Consider the following 17,897-nt stretch of genomic DNA (forward strand, 5'->3'; position numbering starts at 1 on the left):
TTGAAAATTTACCCGAAAGGAGTTTGTATATATAATATGTTCAACGCATCTATTTTTAATAATGGAATACTGACTGGATGTGTATTGATGATTTATGAGAATTACGCAGATAATAATAATAAATGTAAAGATCAGTTCTTTGCTTTATTAGACTATTAACACATCCTTATGCTCAATATTTCAGCCGTGGGCCGTCCACTGTTAGATAAAGTCTTCCTCAAATGTGCTTATTCTTGTCACGCTGGGAATGTGCATTACGCTGCTGCCCAGTCTGTGAATATTTACTATAATAGAGACAAAACCAGGCGGCTCAACTTGTATTGGTTTTGTGCAACGCTAGTTTTCAATCTCTCATAGCTTTCTAAGATGCTGTACTAGGCGAAGTAATGTCCCATATCAAATAAGCGGAATCAGAACATCAACGTCTATGTGCGTGTGCACATGACATTCCTTCTACGTACGCGGAATTCCGCGAGGAAGTGTGTAAAGTAATATCTTGAGTTATAAGCGGAAATTCTGTCTTAAGTTTAATGTTTATGATATTTTAAGATCCGGGTAGCGTATGAATGTATTTACTGTTTCAAAACACAAGGAAAATAATTTAGTTCGAACTTAAATGTTTCCTCTCTGTAGACATACGGTTTGCATAGTAATAAAGTAATATGTTTTTTTTAATTCTAATATTTACTAATTTCTTTACAACTCTTATAAGCATATAAGCATTAAAGTGACTAAAAATGGAAGAAAAAACAAACAGTAAAAAAATAAAAAGTTTAAAGGAGTGTATGTATGTATAGATCACATTTATCAGCATTAAGCTTATGTTTAACTATTTTTACACCTATTTACAACCAGGCTTTATAAAATTATCACTCTGGAATACATTACATTTTTTTTTATAATAAAATGCGTCCGGCCTGTATCTTTTTGCAATACAAAATCTACAGGGACAGATGGTCAACAATAATTAATTTTAATACATAATAATCCGAATTTTTAAAACGCTTTTTATTACCACACCATTACTATCTTGTTTATTATTTCTGGAATCATCGATTTTTTGAATAAGTTACATTCGCCCCTTTAAAGCTTGTTTATATTTTTGAACACATCAAATGTTACAAATACGAGGTCAGAACCCAAAACACTCGACTTCCTGCCAGACAACGTGGCCACTTCTACCACGTATTTTTTTCAGTTAAGATACTTTTTATAGATAATGCCGTCCATAAAGCCAACCGATCTATTTAAATCTTAAAACTCTTGTGTATATCTTTTTATGTTCGAGTTATATAAATACATACAAATTATCTTACTTCCTAGATGTCTGATCAATTGGATAGAAAACTGTCTATAAAATATAGACACACATTTTACTCAATTTTACGAAATGAGAAATAAAGACTCTAACAAAAAAGTGTCGTAAAGAAAACTTTATAACGATACGACGTAAACATATGATCTATTTATGTGCATAAGAATATTAATAAATAGCGAAATACATAACGCTTAACAGATTAACTTGTTATACTTTCTCTCAGGCTTAATAAAAACAGTTAGTCTTTTATGCTCGTCAAAGAATAACTAATTTTATGAAGCCTTTGGATTATAGTTGCCCAATCAAATGACCCCTTATCTGTGTAATATGTCTGAATTATCATGTAATAAATTTAAAAATGAGCTGTGGTAGAGTAGTGGTAGCCGAGCAGTGGAGGACTGGGACTTGACATTACGAGTCTTGTGTTCGATTACCGGGATACAATCTTATATGTTACAGACTCTGTATTTGGCACTAACCGGTGTTACATTACTCCTGAGGATGCCCCGTGGAGGGCTGAAACACGTGTTGAGTGATTTAACGGTGGCAGTTGTGTAATTCGCATTGTTTGCCGCATACGTATTTATCAGCGGGCTGGCGGGCGGTGCACTTTGTTGCACGACTACCACTGCACGTGCGGAAATGGCTAAATATTGGGCCTTTTCTTACTATTTCTACGATTGCCAACTCGCCTGCCAAGCGTGGCGATTATGACGTATCCCCCATATTAGGTATAGACGGGCGTATAGACACTGAAATGATGAAATTAAAAAAATATTTCAAAAGACACAATTGTTTTGTTTTTTAAAGTAATAATAAGGTTTGAAAAATAATTGCTCTACTAATTAGTTAAGGATGTTGTGAAAGTATCACAAAAAAAAACCGGTCAGAGTTTATGGTGAAGTCTTAACAGATCAAAACACATTTGAAACAGTCGCAACCACTTGATTCTAATTTCTATTGCCGTGACGTAAACAATTGATCACTATCAATGATCATAAGTGTAATATGAATACACGTATTTAACAAACATATAAATAATTATAAGGAAGTCTTAAATTACTACCAGGACTCAGGTACCGGTAACTGGCGTCATGTTAAAAGACCGACGAGAGGCAGGTGGCAGTACAATACCAAAATATTATTTTTTTCTAACGCTGCGTATATGCAGCGTATGAACTTTATTTAATTTCTTCGCTAGACGCTAGATGCAGACCTTTTCTTACCGGTCCTGTTCGAAGTCTTGGAGACGACTAGGTCTAGCAGAGGACGTCCATCGGCTGAATCAATGATGATGAATATAAATATTTAATTTCATAACAATTACTTATTGAAGTAAAAACATATCTAACCTAACCTAACGCAGATATGAGAAGGAAAAAAAACTATTAGATATATTGTTCATTCGCTACACACTCGATATTACATAGTTCGAAATCAGTACTTTAAAAATGGGAACTGGAGAGTCTTTGAGCATTGTTATTATAAATAGGTTTAGGTTAATCGCAATCAGCATTCTGCTGCTTGGAATCTAACGAAACTGTTAATTCAATGTTGATACATTGCCTTGATAACTATACGTCTCTCAATAAAAAAAGTCGACGATGAACAACTTATAAAAAATACCATTAGACGCACAGAAAACTTAATATATGTAAACATATATATATATATATATATAAACGAAAATGATCAAAGAAAACTAACGAACCTTCGATAAACCTCTTTATTTAACTTAGCTAAGATTCGTAAAGAAAATCGTGAAACCGCAATACAGATCGATGAACTAAAGAAGAAACGATTGCTTAATTACACGGAAAGTCATCGAAACACGTGATCCTAACTTGTAAAGGAGGCTTAACTAGTTATTCGCTCTGCTCGTTAAAAGTTTCACTCAAACATTTGTTTTCTAAAATTCAATTTTTTAACTTTGTTGTTAGAACTTTGTTATAAGTAATTTGTTTCCATGGCTTACAGAAAATTTTCTATACAACACGTGACCCGAACTTTTGTGATACTGTCGTTGACATTATACCGAAAGGTTATAACTAAATAAGTCCAAAGGATGGACTTTAAATAAAAAAAATAAAAATTTCTCTTTTTTCTCTTTTAGTGCTATCACATAGAACACTATGTACAATAAAGAGTAAGAAAGTATGTTTAATTCGTTTTAATAAATAATCCCGAAATTTCAAAAAAGACTAAACTCAAAAAATATATTATTACTACTTTTTAATCGACCATAGTTTACTCCATTGTTAAAGTAATGATAATGAGAGGATTCGTAGATGAACGAAAATAACTAACTTAGTAGACGAGAAAGTTGAAATGGAATTTGGAATTTGTTGAAATGACCACAGGTCTTCATATTTTAGAGTGGAAATTACAGGCTGGCAAGAACAGTGTAGAAGATTCCACAACGTGAACACATGACATGTGTCATCAGAAGACACTAGATGCCAGTCCTATTTCTAATCTCCAGGAGAAGCATAGGTCCACCTGTGGGCGTCTTATATATATCTTTATCTAAAATGATGATCCTATATTAAGTTATTAACCAAAGATTTTAGGCGAATAAAGTCCCACGACGTTCGCACATATGTAATACTCGTAAATACAATTTAGATAACACCGGCTGATAATAATTTTCAAGCCGGAAACACCATTAATGAACCTTATCTCTATAGCAAATTTTCCTGTAAGTATTCTCAGATAGGTTTTTTGTGATAGATGTTCAGATGTAATTTAAATTCTACGTCTTTATATTCGCATTAAGGTCGTCAAATGAAAAAAAAAACTGAATATATCATAAGCTTATACAACAGTACTTGAAAAAATATTTTTTATTACTTAAAGGATAGTTTATTACAATCAATCTGGGTTTATTATGGTATGGTCGTCGGAAAATGAACAGTGATAGCCTAGCGGTTGAGAACTAGTACTTGCGATAGTAGATAGATTATTCGAGTCCCGCGATATAATTCAGACTTAGTGCATTATTTAAATAGGATTGCCCGTCTGCTCATAAACGAATTTCCAGTGAATGGCAGCAGCATCCTCTGCATGCCATAATACAACAATGCAATTACCAACACGCCTGCCAAGCGTCGCGATTATCGTATATCCTCTATAGATGTCTTTGGATGAGGCCTATGTATTCCGCTAGTCGTTTATAAACTAAACGACTACGACGATGTTGACGTCGGAAAATGGTGGAGAAAATGGAAATTATGGGGAAGCCTATGTCCAGTAGTGGACATCATGATGATATAAAATATGGCAAGAAACCAATGCCTAGGGAATTCTATATAGGATATCAAAACTCGCTTTTTCTTTTTGACGCAATTGTCGAGTTACATGAGTAAAACAAACCTTTTTTTTAACTCTCCTCAAGAACTGTTTTCGGTAAAAAAAGGTAATTTCTCTCTAAAAGACATACCTTTACTGTTTCTACTCATCTATAATTTTGATTAAATAATGAAGAGCTGTCTTAAAAATAGTGTAATAAAATCACAAAAATAAATTTAACTTTGAATATTTTGTATATACTTTTTACGATAAAACAATATTTATTCCAGATAATCTAAGATCAAACAAAAAATACGCAACGGCGGCAGTACCGTCAGATGCTATTACACATTTACATGAATAAACACAAGTGACGCATGAATTACATCAGTAATTTAAGTTAAGAGTTAAAGTATAGGGGATCCCCCGTCACGTTTCTGGTGTTGCTGCATATAAAAAATTCAAAGAAAAATTGTTTAATTTATATTGAATTTTTTTAATTTAATTTAAATGTAGGAAAATGAAATACGTTAGATATTATTATATATCATTTACTTCTTAGTTTAATAATAGACAATACAAGGAAAACACTCGAGTTGGTCAAACAATTCGATATAAATTTTAACGTCTACGTGACTTGTATCTCGTTCGTCGCTCCGTGCGCCGATCACTGCCATCCTAAATTGATACCTGCAAAGAGAATAAGGCTACTAGTATTAAACAGGATGATTAGAAAAAGGTGTAAAAGGTTTAAAGAGGTGAATGTATAGCTCATTTTCTGTCAGCTAATGTATGGTGCACCCTATCTGAAAATGAATGGTTTGAGAAATAACAAATAACCAAATGACTACACAAATTTGGGTTATACGAGTATTAAACATATTCATAGTTTATTATTTGTACCTGATGAAACTTTGTAGCGCTAAAAGTTATTGGCCTATCGCATTTCACAACAAAAAAATATAAATAAATATTTGACATATATCAGAGTGAAGATAAAGTCTTCACTCTGAAATACAGAGCGATTTGAAATTGATGACTATAAATGGGTGAATAAATATTTATTAATTTCTATACTTCTTATTTAATATATATAACGTTGAACTTAATGCCGAAGGCATTTTCTTTCAGTTGACCAATATATTGAGCAGGGGTAGCCCTGCGGTAGAGGACTGAGACTTTCAATCGTAGGTCGCGGGTTCGATTCCGAGATCTTATATAATTTACACTTTGTACGTTAATAATATAAAATTGCCGCTACGTTATGGTATATGTTCCCATAGATATCTTTGGACATGGCCTATGCCTTATAGGCTTCTATCGGCTGAAAAGACAAGAGAACCAATATATATGATTTTTAATTATTTTTTTTTAAATAGCAATTGTGTTACTCTTTGAAGGTTTTACTACCTCTTTCCAATCAAACTGTATATAGAAAAAAATGTAAAATTAATAAATACATATCAAGAGATATAGGTTATGTGATGAATCAAAAAGTTCATTAGTTATAAAAAAAACGATAAGAAAACCCGGCAATCTTCTTGGCAATCATTTATTGATAGCATAGTTCGTAATCAGTAAAGTGCGTCAAGGAAATGAGTCACGTGACGCCAAGAAACTGTGTGTCAGTTTTATGTCGAACGATGACGTAGCAAACGTTTGGTCCGCGAAATAAATCCACGAAGGTTGCACAACCGTTGTGCACGTGATTAAAATTTCCAATAATTATGCGAAACTCCTGTGACGTAGAAGCACCGAGGTTTCCAGAATATTTCCATATTTGGCTTCTTACAACATTCAGTAACACGGAGATCTTACTTCGTAACTATTAGCAAGGTTAATGACGTAGTAAACGCCCTGATCCTGAAATCATATAACGCATTTCTGTTGCGATGTTTCGTTTCACTTTCTGACGTCAATGTTCTTGGGAAAATTCTTGTTAAGACATTCTACTACATATACTTATCGAATAAACATTGTTTCAAGAAAAAAATTAAAGAAATCTATAACAAAGAGCCACGGTAAAAATATTTCACAACGTATGTTAGTTTTCCCATAAATCAACGTCAAGATGAAATTGGGTGATAAGGTAGATAATGACTAATCCCAGATAAATAATTGTTAAAAAATGGTTTGAAAAAATAAATCAATTTTGTGCGACCAGGTATGTTTCCTCCAACACTATAATGAGAAGTAATTACTTTTCTATTCTTTTTATAGTTATGTTACTTTGCGTTACCCTTTTGTATACTATAGACAAAAATTATAACTGCAAGGGCTTTGTATTTAAAGTAGAACTTACTTTTTATAAAAGCAATAAAATATATTTTAAAAATACTACTAAATTCTACTTTAACAGGCCGTGCTGAAATAAGCATGTTTTTATAACTAAATATGCTATTACTTGTATACAACGTCCCATAAATCAACGCCAAGCCGTTTAAAAATATAGTTTGTTGAAAAGCGCTATTTTCTTTGAAAATCAAGCCATTGCTGTATTAATGTAAAAAAATTTTGTCTGCCACTTACAGAAAGATAACAAACGGTAACAAAAATGAAAAAATACAAAAAGTAATAATTTGTCCTCAAGGTATAAATAAAATTCCTTTTCTGAATGATGCTAATTAAAAAAAATCTGGGTTAACCACCAATCCAATTATCCGATGTATTAGTATCCATTTCTATCTATGTATCAATTAAAAACGTTAGAATCATATTCTATACACTATAAAGCTAATTAGAATTTTATTCTTGTCATTAATACGTAATAATTTCAAGTTAGAAAAAATCAACTAGCAGAGCAACTTGGCAAAAAATTTTCAAGACTAAGCCCATTCTTAATCAAATTGTACAAACTATAATTAAAACGATAAAGGTTAAAAAGATTATCAATACCATAATATAATTCTTTGCGAGTTATCTAAAAATACAAAATTTATTACAGGGTTTTTAGCAGTTGCACAACATTTTGTCATTATTTTTTGCAAAATCATACTTCTTCGTAAAACACTGAAAACCAGTCAGACATTGACATCACCATGAACATCTAGTTATGTGTCATTTGAATTAACTGCGTACTAAGTTCAGAAACTTCATAGAGACGTTTTTCTGGAGTTTATAGCTGAGACAGAAATAGCACTTTAATGAAAATGTTGGGGTACAAAACTTAATAATTTTATGAGCAACCATCATCATTTCAACCAAAGGCCGGTCACTGTTGAGCATAAACCTGCTATATAAATTTCAAATGACACTGGTTGGAAGCGGCCTACAGACAGCATCATCCTCTGACTTTGTCTATCCACTTTATGAGTGAACATCCTACGTTGCGCTAGCCGTTTTTCCGCTTCAGAACCTTAAGGCTCTTGCAGCCATGTGTCCAGCGTGATATTTGGCTTGCCCACTGCCACATTCCAATCCGTTGAGTTATTTCAGTTGCTTTCGTTCGTCTGTGAATCTATTCGTTACTGATTTGATTTGGTAGAGAAATTCTTTTGACTATATATCTATCATTGTGTACTTATTAAAAATTTAAAAAGAAAAAATCTACTCTACTCTATAATATATATATCTCAATCAACTCTATAGTTTACAGATGAAATATTATTACGCTAACAATTACATTTTCCAAGCTCTACCTTAGCCCGAGAACAGCTACCGTATAAACCTTGATTCGGTGCTTTCCAATACCTTTGAACCACGTATTGAGTGACAGTTCAACCAAAGTATTCCGGGAACTATTGTTCCTGATCCTTTCTTAGATATATTAAAACATTTACCTATCGAGCCTAGATGTCTAATGGAATTTTTAAGATTAGTCCCTAAAATAAGTATAGACTTCAAATTAACAGGTACCGTTAATGTTATAAAGAAAAGAGAATATTTATTGAGATTAATTAAATATAAATATAATTTTAAAAGTAAGTAAATAATAAATCACAGTCTAAGTTATTCAAGTCCCATCGTGTTTTCTAGCTGTATTAAAGGACGCATAACTTGCGCAACAATTTTAGACTGTAAAATATTGCGCAATGAACTCAAACTTGGTTAATGTGATCCACGATACTGCAATCAGTTTTACTGAATCCTTACTGTGAGTTGGTTCGTGCGACCGCCTACAACAGAACAGAATTAACTGCTTTATGCCTTGGATATGTAAGTGTTAACATAGTTCTAGAGATGTTCTATTTGAAAGCGAGTTGCATGAGTATATGCAGCCCATATAATGATAGTAAAATGAACACATGGATCATAAACAAAATAATTATTATAAAGTGTCTTCGAAATTAGTTAAACATTTGACTTTACAAAAAAACAAACTATGAAATTATAATCAGTTCGACTAAAGTGTAATGATTTTGATACTGAAGTGTAATATAAAATAAGTTCTATGATTAGTTAGAGTGTACCGTGCTTCAAATTTCATCATCTTTATCATCATCGTTTCAACCGTAGGATGTCTATAGTTAGTCATAGGTATCCTACAGAGATTTCCAATGGAAACGGTCAAAAGTGTTTTGTATCCAACGTCTTAAAACGACTTTAACATGAATCTTTTTCCACCTTGTGGAAGGACGGTTTCCTCAGTACTTCCCGGTCTGTGATTTCCAATCCAGAACTTTCACCACTGCCACTTCAGTTTGCCAATTCATTGGTCTCTGTCCATAAATTTGTTGTTACAATTTTAATGTAGATAAAACATGACATGCAACAAAATTATAATTCAAGTTTAAATTCTTTATTCATAATACTTATGGGTTGTTGAAAGAAGTTTAGTCTACTACTTGTTCGAATGTAAAACGCGTCAGACCTGAGAAGAATAGACGAAAGGAACTCTGCGGGACTATACATGATATTTTTTTAAAGATTTTAAAATGACATATTTTTTAACATCAGCCAGGATGCGACCTCGTTATACCTATACGCCGAGATTCGTGTTGCAAATGTTTTTTGTCAATTATTAAGTAACTTCATATTTTATTTACTTTATACTAAAATGTAAAATACGTTGGTTTTTTAAATCTCCATTTTTTGTTAATATTGTTTTATAAAAACAGCATTAAAATGTGTCGTAATAACTAGAAAATGTCCACAGCAAAGAGGTCGAATATGTAGTTATTATTGCACAAGTAATTAAGAATCACAATTGTTTAAGCCGCTTATTGCAAAAAAAAACTTGTATCAAGTTCGCATTAAGTAATTCTATTTCCGTAATATTTACGCAAAATTATGTTAACACATTCAATAATTATTGTTATTAGGAGCCTTCATTTTAAATTACCAAAATCGTTATTGGTATGAATTTAAATGTTACGTTACACATTTTTAATTAATATGTTTTGTTATTACATAATAATCGGAATTTTTGACATTAGATTTTACAACCGGAATAACAATTACGAATGCCTTTAACCACTTTTAAAAAAAAGTTATCTATGATTGTTCAAACAATATCAAGTTCCATGTTTGAATTCTGACAACTCTGACATAGGCTACCCCTCCGGGATTGGTTTGGTACTAAAATAAAATTGCCTTCATCTTTTTCCTATACTTTTTTCCATTCACATAGTAATTGGTAATAGCTGTAAAAGCTTCAGTGTTGAATGTATAGCACATTTGTCAATAAAAACCTTTAAATATTTTACACCTACTTCCAATCACCTTTATAAAGTGATTACTCTGGAATGTGAAATTACGTGATAGACTAATATTTTCTGGCACTACGGTGTTTGCAGGGACAAACGGTGAATATTAATTTTATACAGTTGTGTTTTTGATGTAGTAATTCAAATTATGAAATCTTTTCTTAATTGATTTTTGATTTGACGACGAATACAAGGCGTGAACCTGCCCCAAAGATATCTATGGCGGGATATACCATAATCTCCACGTTTGTCAGGCGGGTTGGTAATCGTATAATATTATGGTACGCGAAGGACGCTGTTTGTGAATATTGTGAATACTATAAGATTAATTAAGTGAATACTATAAGTTTTCCAGAATCGAACCTGCAACCTACGATCGCAATTCATTACAATAAATAAATGGATAAAGCGAATTAATGTTTTAATCATAAATTCTACCGTCATCATATGTTGCTCCGAAATGTTAATTTTATATTGATACATATATTTTAATTTATACATAATAATTTATATGTAATTATTAAAAAATACATGCTAAAAAAGCAGACAAGATAATTAAAACTTATTTATGTACCTATCTCCCCGAAATATGTGTCGTAGTCTATTGTTTTTTTTATAATTATTATGTCATCAACTTAGGAACATAATTTCAATATACTTCCAATAAAACACAATTTCTAAGAATCTTATATTTGACCAAAAGCGTCACAATAACAGTTTATTGAGAAATTCGAACGCTCCGACGGCTCCAGCGACAATTTTTCGCCTGTACTATTTATAACCATCATAAAAGACTTACAAATATTTATATCAATAAATGTGAAAATAAGAAAATTATTAGCAATATGATGGTTACAAAACATGTTTTCCCTCATAGTAATTATACTTTAGCATAAAGTGACTTTATAATACGTTCACGATGATAAATAAAAACAAGAATTGCGATTACTCCGTCTGAGAGTTTCCAGAAAGTTCGAATTCCGGATTGAAATTCCAGAAGCATGGCTATATTATGCACATACGTTTGACATCATTTACCGTAATTTGTCCTGCCTATTTCGAGCAGAGATTATAAAGAAAATTTTTGTGATAAAATTACATACTAAAATTTATATATGACTTTAATCGTTTGATGAAACATTTATTGAACCATATTTATATGAAATGTAAGAATTACATTTCCTTGCGTTTCCTTACTAAAAAAATCAATTGCAAGTATACATTATTTAAATGTATAAAATACGTTAAAACCACGACTGTTATCAACTTCGACATTGCGGTTTCTAATTGGACTATTAAATCAGTAGAAAATATTAATAGATTGTTCTGGAATAATAATTTATATAGGCATGTCATTTTGAAATTCAAACAGTGCGTTAAATGGTTTTTGAATATATATATCACTAGGCCAGACGACTCTTGTAAGCTTTGATGTAACCTAGGAGTTAGGTTTTGTTTGGAGCTGTAAGTCGCATGCCATACCGGCGTCGACTCGTTCAATGGCTTTCATAATCGATCAATAATCACTTGAAACATTTCTTGCTGCAAAATGTGCGGAAGTATTCGATGATGTAACAACATTTTTTTCTTTTTTAAGTTAATACATATAAAAAACATTTAAGAAATAATAAAGTACAACAAAAGAGGTTATATTGTAATCAATATTATTGTTTCGGATTCGTTCTTCCATCCATAGTTCTCTTGAGCGTTTTGGATTTTTCTTTTCTTATGAAGAAATGAGATGGACAGGACAACGACCCGTAAACGTCATGCTCTAATGATCCCGGTATGGTAGTACACAAAAATTGAAAACTGTCTGCCCTTTATTATATCACATATATTTATCATTTGTTTTATTTCAATAATTTTGGATAAAAGATGATACGTCTTACAATCGGCATTATAACCTAAAAACTAAAAACACTGTCACTATTGATAGTAAATTAAAAAAAAAACTTTTTTACTATTAATATTTAAATAATGATGTGTGCTTAATTTTTATCAACAATTACACAAATCTAAAAACGTTGTCTTATGTTAAGATTTCCTGATTAATAATTACTCCCTGCTTAAAGCATTGAATATTAAAATTTTGTGATGACCAATCGATAAAATCATTATATTAAGATCATCAAGGACATATGTATAAATATTTGCAACATATGTCTCATTAAAATTAAAAAACTATATTTCTTTTCACAACACAATGACAATAAATCGAATTTAAGTCTATTATTTAAGGAAGGTTAGACGGTTAAAAAAATACATTATAGGACTTCAAGTGTAAAAAATAACCAGTCGACACATAAACGTGAAGTAAAAAAATAGAAAATGTTTGTAAGAAATATAAAATGTAGACCTACACAAAATGAAAGTACCATAAAAACGGTAAAAACGGTAAAAAGTAATTTTGTAAAAGTACACCTCATAAATCTCGCTTCATTAAAGATTTTCACAATTTATTACATTTACGGTGGACGCAATTACCTATTTCTGTTATTAAATTTATTGTTGTGAAAAATATTGAAACAACACATTTGACATCATTGCATTGCCAAACGTAAATGAATGGTCGGTTTCTTTCCTTTTCTAAAGGGTAGGAAATTCGTGTGATAGAAAGAGACGGTTATTGTGACATGCGACGTCTTTAAACCGCATGGCGTATACTCGCGTACTACGCAAGCCGACGGTGTGTCGACATTGGACGTTGGATCGGCTGCCGGCCCGAGGCTCCGTCCGAGTCCTCCGAGTGCCCGCGTCAGCTCGTCACGCCAGTCTCAGTTAGTCTCGCAATGGCGTTAGTGGGAGTCGGTTGTGTGTTCGTCTAGCTTTACATTAACCCGAGCGGACACCGGCCCAAAATATTGGCCTGTCTAACTTGCTCGAATTACTGCGGAAAGAAATCCTGTAATTCAACAAGCATTAAAGCGATATTCGCCGACACGGACAGTCAAATTTTGGTACGATATCCACTCAGGACGTTTTATTTCAAGGTTCGTACTACATTTGTAGGTATTTGGTAATTTCCTTAGCTTTAAATACCTGACTAATTCTGCGATTGTAGCATTTTAAATTGATTTCATTTTGTTTCAGAATATGTTCATCTCATCATAGTTCCTCTTCGTTTTAAGTGTTTGTGCGTGTTTTGTGTACGTTAAGTGTATCGTGACAGTGTGTGTGTTGTGATGGATCCGGGATCGCCTTCGTTGTTGTGGCCGCTGCGCTTGAGCAAGCCTGCGGTGACGGTACCCGTTACTTCGAATGGGGAGCATAGCAAAGCTGAAGAGAGAGCGCAGTCGCCGACGCTAGTTGACCGGCTTTCTGCGACGCCTTCGCCCTCCAGTCCGGCGCCGAGTAGCCCTACACCGCTTCAACATCAGTTCCAAGCGGCTTTAGTGGCCGAGAAGTACCTTTTATTGGAACAAGTTGAGGGATCCTCGCTTTGTCGATGTGTGGACGTGCGCACGCAAGAGGAATATGTTTGCAAAGTAAGTAACTACCGTTAAATCTTAGTCACGATTTATACATATTGTAACGTTCAATGTCCATAATTTAAATAACTTTGTTCAAGTAATAACTTCAATTTAACATGAAGCTGCATTTAAATACTTTAAAAGAACTTTCCTAATAAGTATAACTACAAATGCTCCTATCTGAAACTAACTTCAAAGCAACAATTAAGAGATAAAAAATATCAAGTGTCATAATTTCGCGATCGATCAATGATTATTCTGTGTAACAAAAGAGATTAAACGTTATCACATTCATTAGGAGAATGTGAATTAGCGTTCAAAATTTTACTTTGTCCCTTGTCATCTTAAATGTTTTTGCACATTGTCAAAAAAGAGTGATATATATGCTCTGACACGAACGTGTCGAAATTATGTCGGGTTACAACAGCAGATTGCGTAGCTTTGTTTGATTGATACAGTGTGTAATCTCCTGTCTTCATTCGACCTCTGCTCCAATTCTTAAGTACCCAATTAGCGAAAATTATTTTTCTTTAAGTTTCTTACAAAATCAGGTTGCAAACTATTCAATGTTAGTACGTGGCCTGTACCATTGTAATGTTATTTTGCGCTATGTTAATGTATTCCTTTGTGTAAAGACACGTACACCACTATGATATATGATAGCAATGTAACAAGATATATAATAAGAATTTAGGAGTAAATTTAAATTATTTATAATTTTATATATAGCAAAGTAAGTTTAAGATCTTATTTTTTTAATTATAACTTAGGTATAATTTTCACAAATAACAGTGTCCTTTAATGTATAATAACATATTTCAGTAAATTTAAAAATATTCAATTTTGATGATAATATTTAGGATTTTCAACAAAAATTTATTGTATTCGCTTTTAACATAATAGTAGCAAATAATCGAATGCCGAAGTTTTCGGTTCACATTAAGTTAAACATCCGGCATATCTGGAAGGGTTCGTTTTATCCCACGGGATTGGGACCCCATGGAGAGATAAGCCCAGTCGTGTATAATGAGCCCACATAGCGTGACCTTTGCTTGCGAATTAATCATTTAATTTCATTAATAATATTTATTTATTATCTGTGGGTATCCGGAATATTAAATACCATCATAATGTTTTTACTTTGACATTGTACCGTTTCGTGTTGTGTAACTGTTACACTAATCGCCTATTTAAAAGTCTGACGTGTAACGTCATTGAGGAGTGTAATGAAAACAGTAATTTTTATTTTTTTTTATTTTCGCGTGCATTGTCCATACCGTCTGCGTTGAACATCGATGTCATACTTTATATGTCATGGTCTCGCGCTGCTCGATCGCACTTGTAGGCCACCGAGCCATCGTTTTTACAATGTCATGTATCGACTCTTGCAATCAATTAAAATTATCGATAAAAATACCGTTTATAATGCGTTCAAATCGATGCAGTCACTTTGAGATTTTAATATTACAGAACCAGGTTTGAATTTTTTAAAGAATAAATTTTTCCGTGACCGTGGAATCATTCTCGCGTCAACAAAAGCACGTAGAGAACTAGTTAGGAAACTAGTTATTTGAAACATCATCCGCTTGGTAGACGATGACTTTAGGCAATACAGGATATATAGCTCGAGTGCTAACAAAGGCCCATACAGGTATTGTCAAGGCACAAAATAGACACTTCCCTCGTGAGAACTTGGCAAGGTTAAGTGAGGCAACGGCAATCGTTGCTAAACTCCGAGTGTATTTACAACACCGCACGTTGCCGACACGACGGCTACATTTGTATTGCCTTATGCCATATGTGATACTGGCCTGCGCAATTCGATTTCGTGCATTCATCTCGGTGCAGCGTCCAACTGTTGCATCTAAAATAGCTCGTACTGTAACCGACAAACTATTCGATCATCACACGTGGATCGGATCTAGCCCGCCGAAAATAAGCGTGACCTTCTCATTGACATTGTGAAATAGACGACTTGATAACGCACCGATCGCCGAATGTCACAGCGAGGCTAGCGGGCCCCCTCCCAACTCTCCCCTCTACGAACTACCAAGCGAACGCGTAATATTACACTGCTCGTGATTCCATTGCCGGTTTGACATGAATGCTTAGTCACAGCTGCCGAGTTAAACTAGTAATAGAATTTAAATTATTAAAGTTGTTTGAACGTTAAAACATTGTCAATAACATAATATATTTCTCAACGATCGTTCGAACGGTAAATCTAGGTTTATTACATTGTTTTATTGACGGTGCTCAGTCAGACGAAAGTACTTAATAATTATTAGATACTTGTATAAATAGAAATATGATTATTACATTTTTGTATGTTAATACACTAAGAACACTTTTAGGTGGTTGGGCAATACTTATTTACGGCCTGCAGAGAGTTTTGCAAGTGGGCTATTAAACAAATATTGATAACAGTATGTAGGTTAGCTGCCGTAAATCGCATTCGTGGTCAAATATTATCAAACGTTGCGAATTCTTATCGTTCTCGATTTTTACGCAAACACTCCTACAAATGGGTCACGATTTATTTTCGTACGGGTAACTTTAAAAATCTTATAAAAATACGGCGTCAGTAGGTCTGTGAAGGCCTGTGCTAAAATAACAATATTATTTATACGTTGGCGAGCTGAAAAAGAAATGGTATGATGCACACGCGACGTGATTCATCATTCGTGAGTCGGGAAATCGGATTTGAAATTCGCGTTCACAAAGTCGTTGACATTTCGTGCCGGTTCGAAAATAAATGGCCGCTTCTATAATCCTGGACTAAATGTTGTGTAAAAAAAAGTTATTGGTTATTCTATTCGACCAGTTAAATTTAGAATCTCTGCATATTTTATAAAATTTATGATTATAGAATTTCATTTTACACAACTTTCAAAAAATTCTATGCCTAAAATCCTTCAACTGAGACAATTTTTCATTCACACACTTTTAATTTAATTTCGTCACTTATGTATTCATGCCATTATTTATATAAATGAATTATTTAAATGAATACAATTTGAATTCTTCGTTACACAAAGTGCAATAAATCTTACGAGTACTCATCTCTTTGGGTACAGATGTGATTTTTAAATTGTCTCTGGCCAGCCGTCGCTTAGAAATAATGCTTTTATTACTGTTCAATGAAAAATGGTCAACGGTGTTTTATTCAGTAAATATTTAAAGCCCCGACGTATTAGATCCTAGAGCTTTTGAAGTCATGCCCGCTTTGAACTATACCCCTCTATAAAAGACTCTTTGAAATGGAATAAAACGAATATTACTAACGATCTTTTTGCGTGGTATATTTTTAAACTACGATTTTAATCCATGTTACACATAAACATCACATCTTTAGAAATTGATATAATTAATATATGAAACAAAATTTAAAGGATCTGTTTATTTCATTATTCAATAGTTTTATCGTTTATAGAATTAAAGTTGTGCGATTCTAACCTTGTTGTGTTAACATTGATGACGATAATATTTATTAGTTTATTCGTAATATTATCTAAATAAGACCATTTACTATTAATACTTGTGAACAACACGAGAAAAATGCCAGATAAGCATTACTGGAATCAGATTGAGTTCCTCTACGTGTGCAACGTTCAAAGAGAGTTCTAAATACGCTCTGATCTGAGAAGAGCCAGCAAGAACTCGAGCCAATTATGTGGTCACGAAATAAATACCATATACGAAATATTATGTATGATTTTGTTTTGAAAAGTAGTTGTTGTGCTTCTCTTATGTTGTTCCGTTCTTCCTAGGTGGTGTCACGTGACTGCAGCAGTTTGTTGCAAGCTCATTACCGCTTAGACGGACATCCGCACGTCAACCCCATCCATGAAGTTCTAGTCGGCGACAAGAGAGTATATCTAATCTTCCCGCGGTCGCACTCCGACCTCCATTCCTACGTGAGAGCGAGGAAACGGCTGAGGGAACATGAAGCTCGGAGGCTGTTCAGGCAAATGGCGGAAACCGTAGCCGCCTGCCATGAACAAGGAATCGTTTTAAGAGATCTCAAGCTGAGGAAATTCGTATTCGCCGATCCGCAGAGGTGAGTTTATATATTTATTTCTATGGACTACTTATAAAATTATCTGTTTTTAATCTATATTTATTTATTTTATGAGTCAACTTTTATTACTGGCAACCTTTAGAAATGTGTCA

General features: G+C 33.2%; 2 protein-coding genes across 2 annotated transcripts in view; one reads left to right on the forward strand and one right to left on the reverse strand.

The window, feature by feature from the left end:
* Nucleotides 1-17,897, reverse strand: part of LOC137922426 (NADH dehydrogenase [ubiquinone] flavoprotein 1, mitochondrial-like) — a 486,084-nt gene that overhangs the window by 422,515 nt on the left and 45,672 nt on the right. The gene's annotated exons all lie outside the window — the stretch shown is intronic.
* LOC137922160 (tribbles homolog 2-like) overlaps nt 13,017-17,897 on the forward strand; it is a 39,395-nt gene continuing 34,514 nt past the window's right edge. The window contains exons 1-3 of the mRNA XM_068765058.1: nt 13,017-13,244; nt 13,345-13,739; nt 17,495-17,784. Of these exons, the coding sequence (XP_068621159.1) occupies nt 13,437-13,739; nt 17,495-17,784 (593 nt within the window). The 5' untranslated portion in view covers nt 13,017-13,244; nt 13,345-13,436. The remainder of the gene's footprint in view (nt 13,245-13,344; nt 13,740-17,494; nt 17,785-17,897) is intronic.

The sequence above is a fragment of the Battus philenor genome, unplaced genomic scaffold (genome assembly GCF_028537555.1).
Source record: "Battus philenor isolate CCGP_79_NKW_IND1 unplaced genomic scaffold, ilBatPhil1.0.hap1 SCAF_2, whole genome shotgun sequence".
NCBI classification, from domain to species: Eukaryota; Metazoa; Arthropoda; class Insecta; order Lepidoptera; family Papilionidae; genus Battus; species Battus philenor.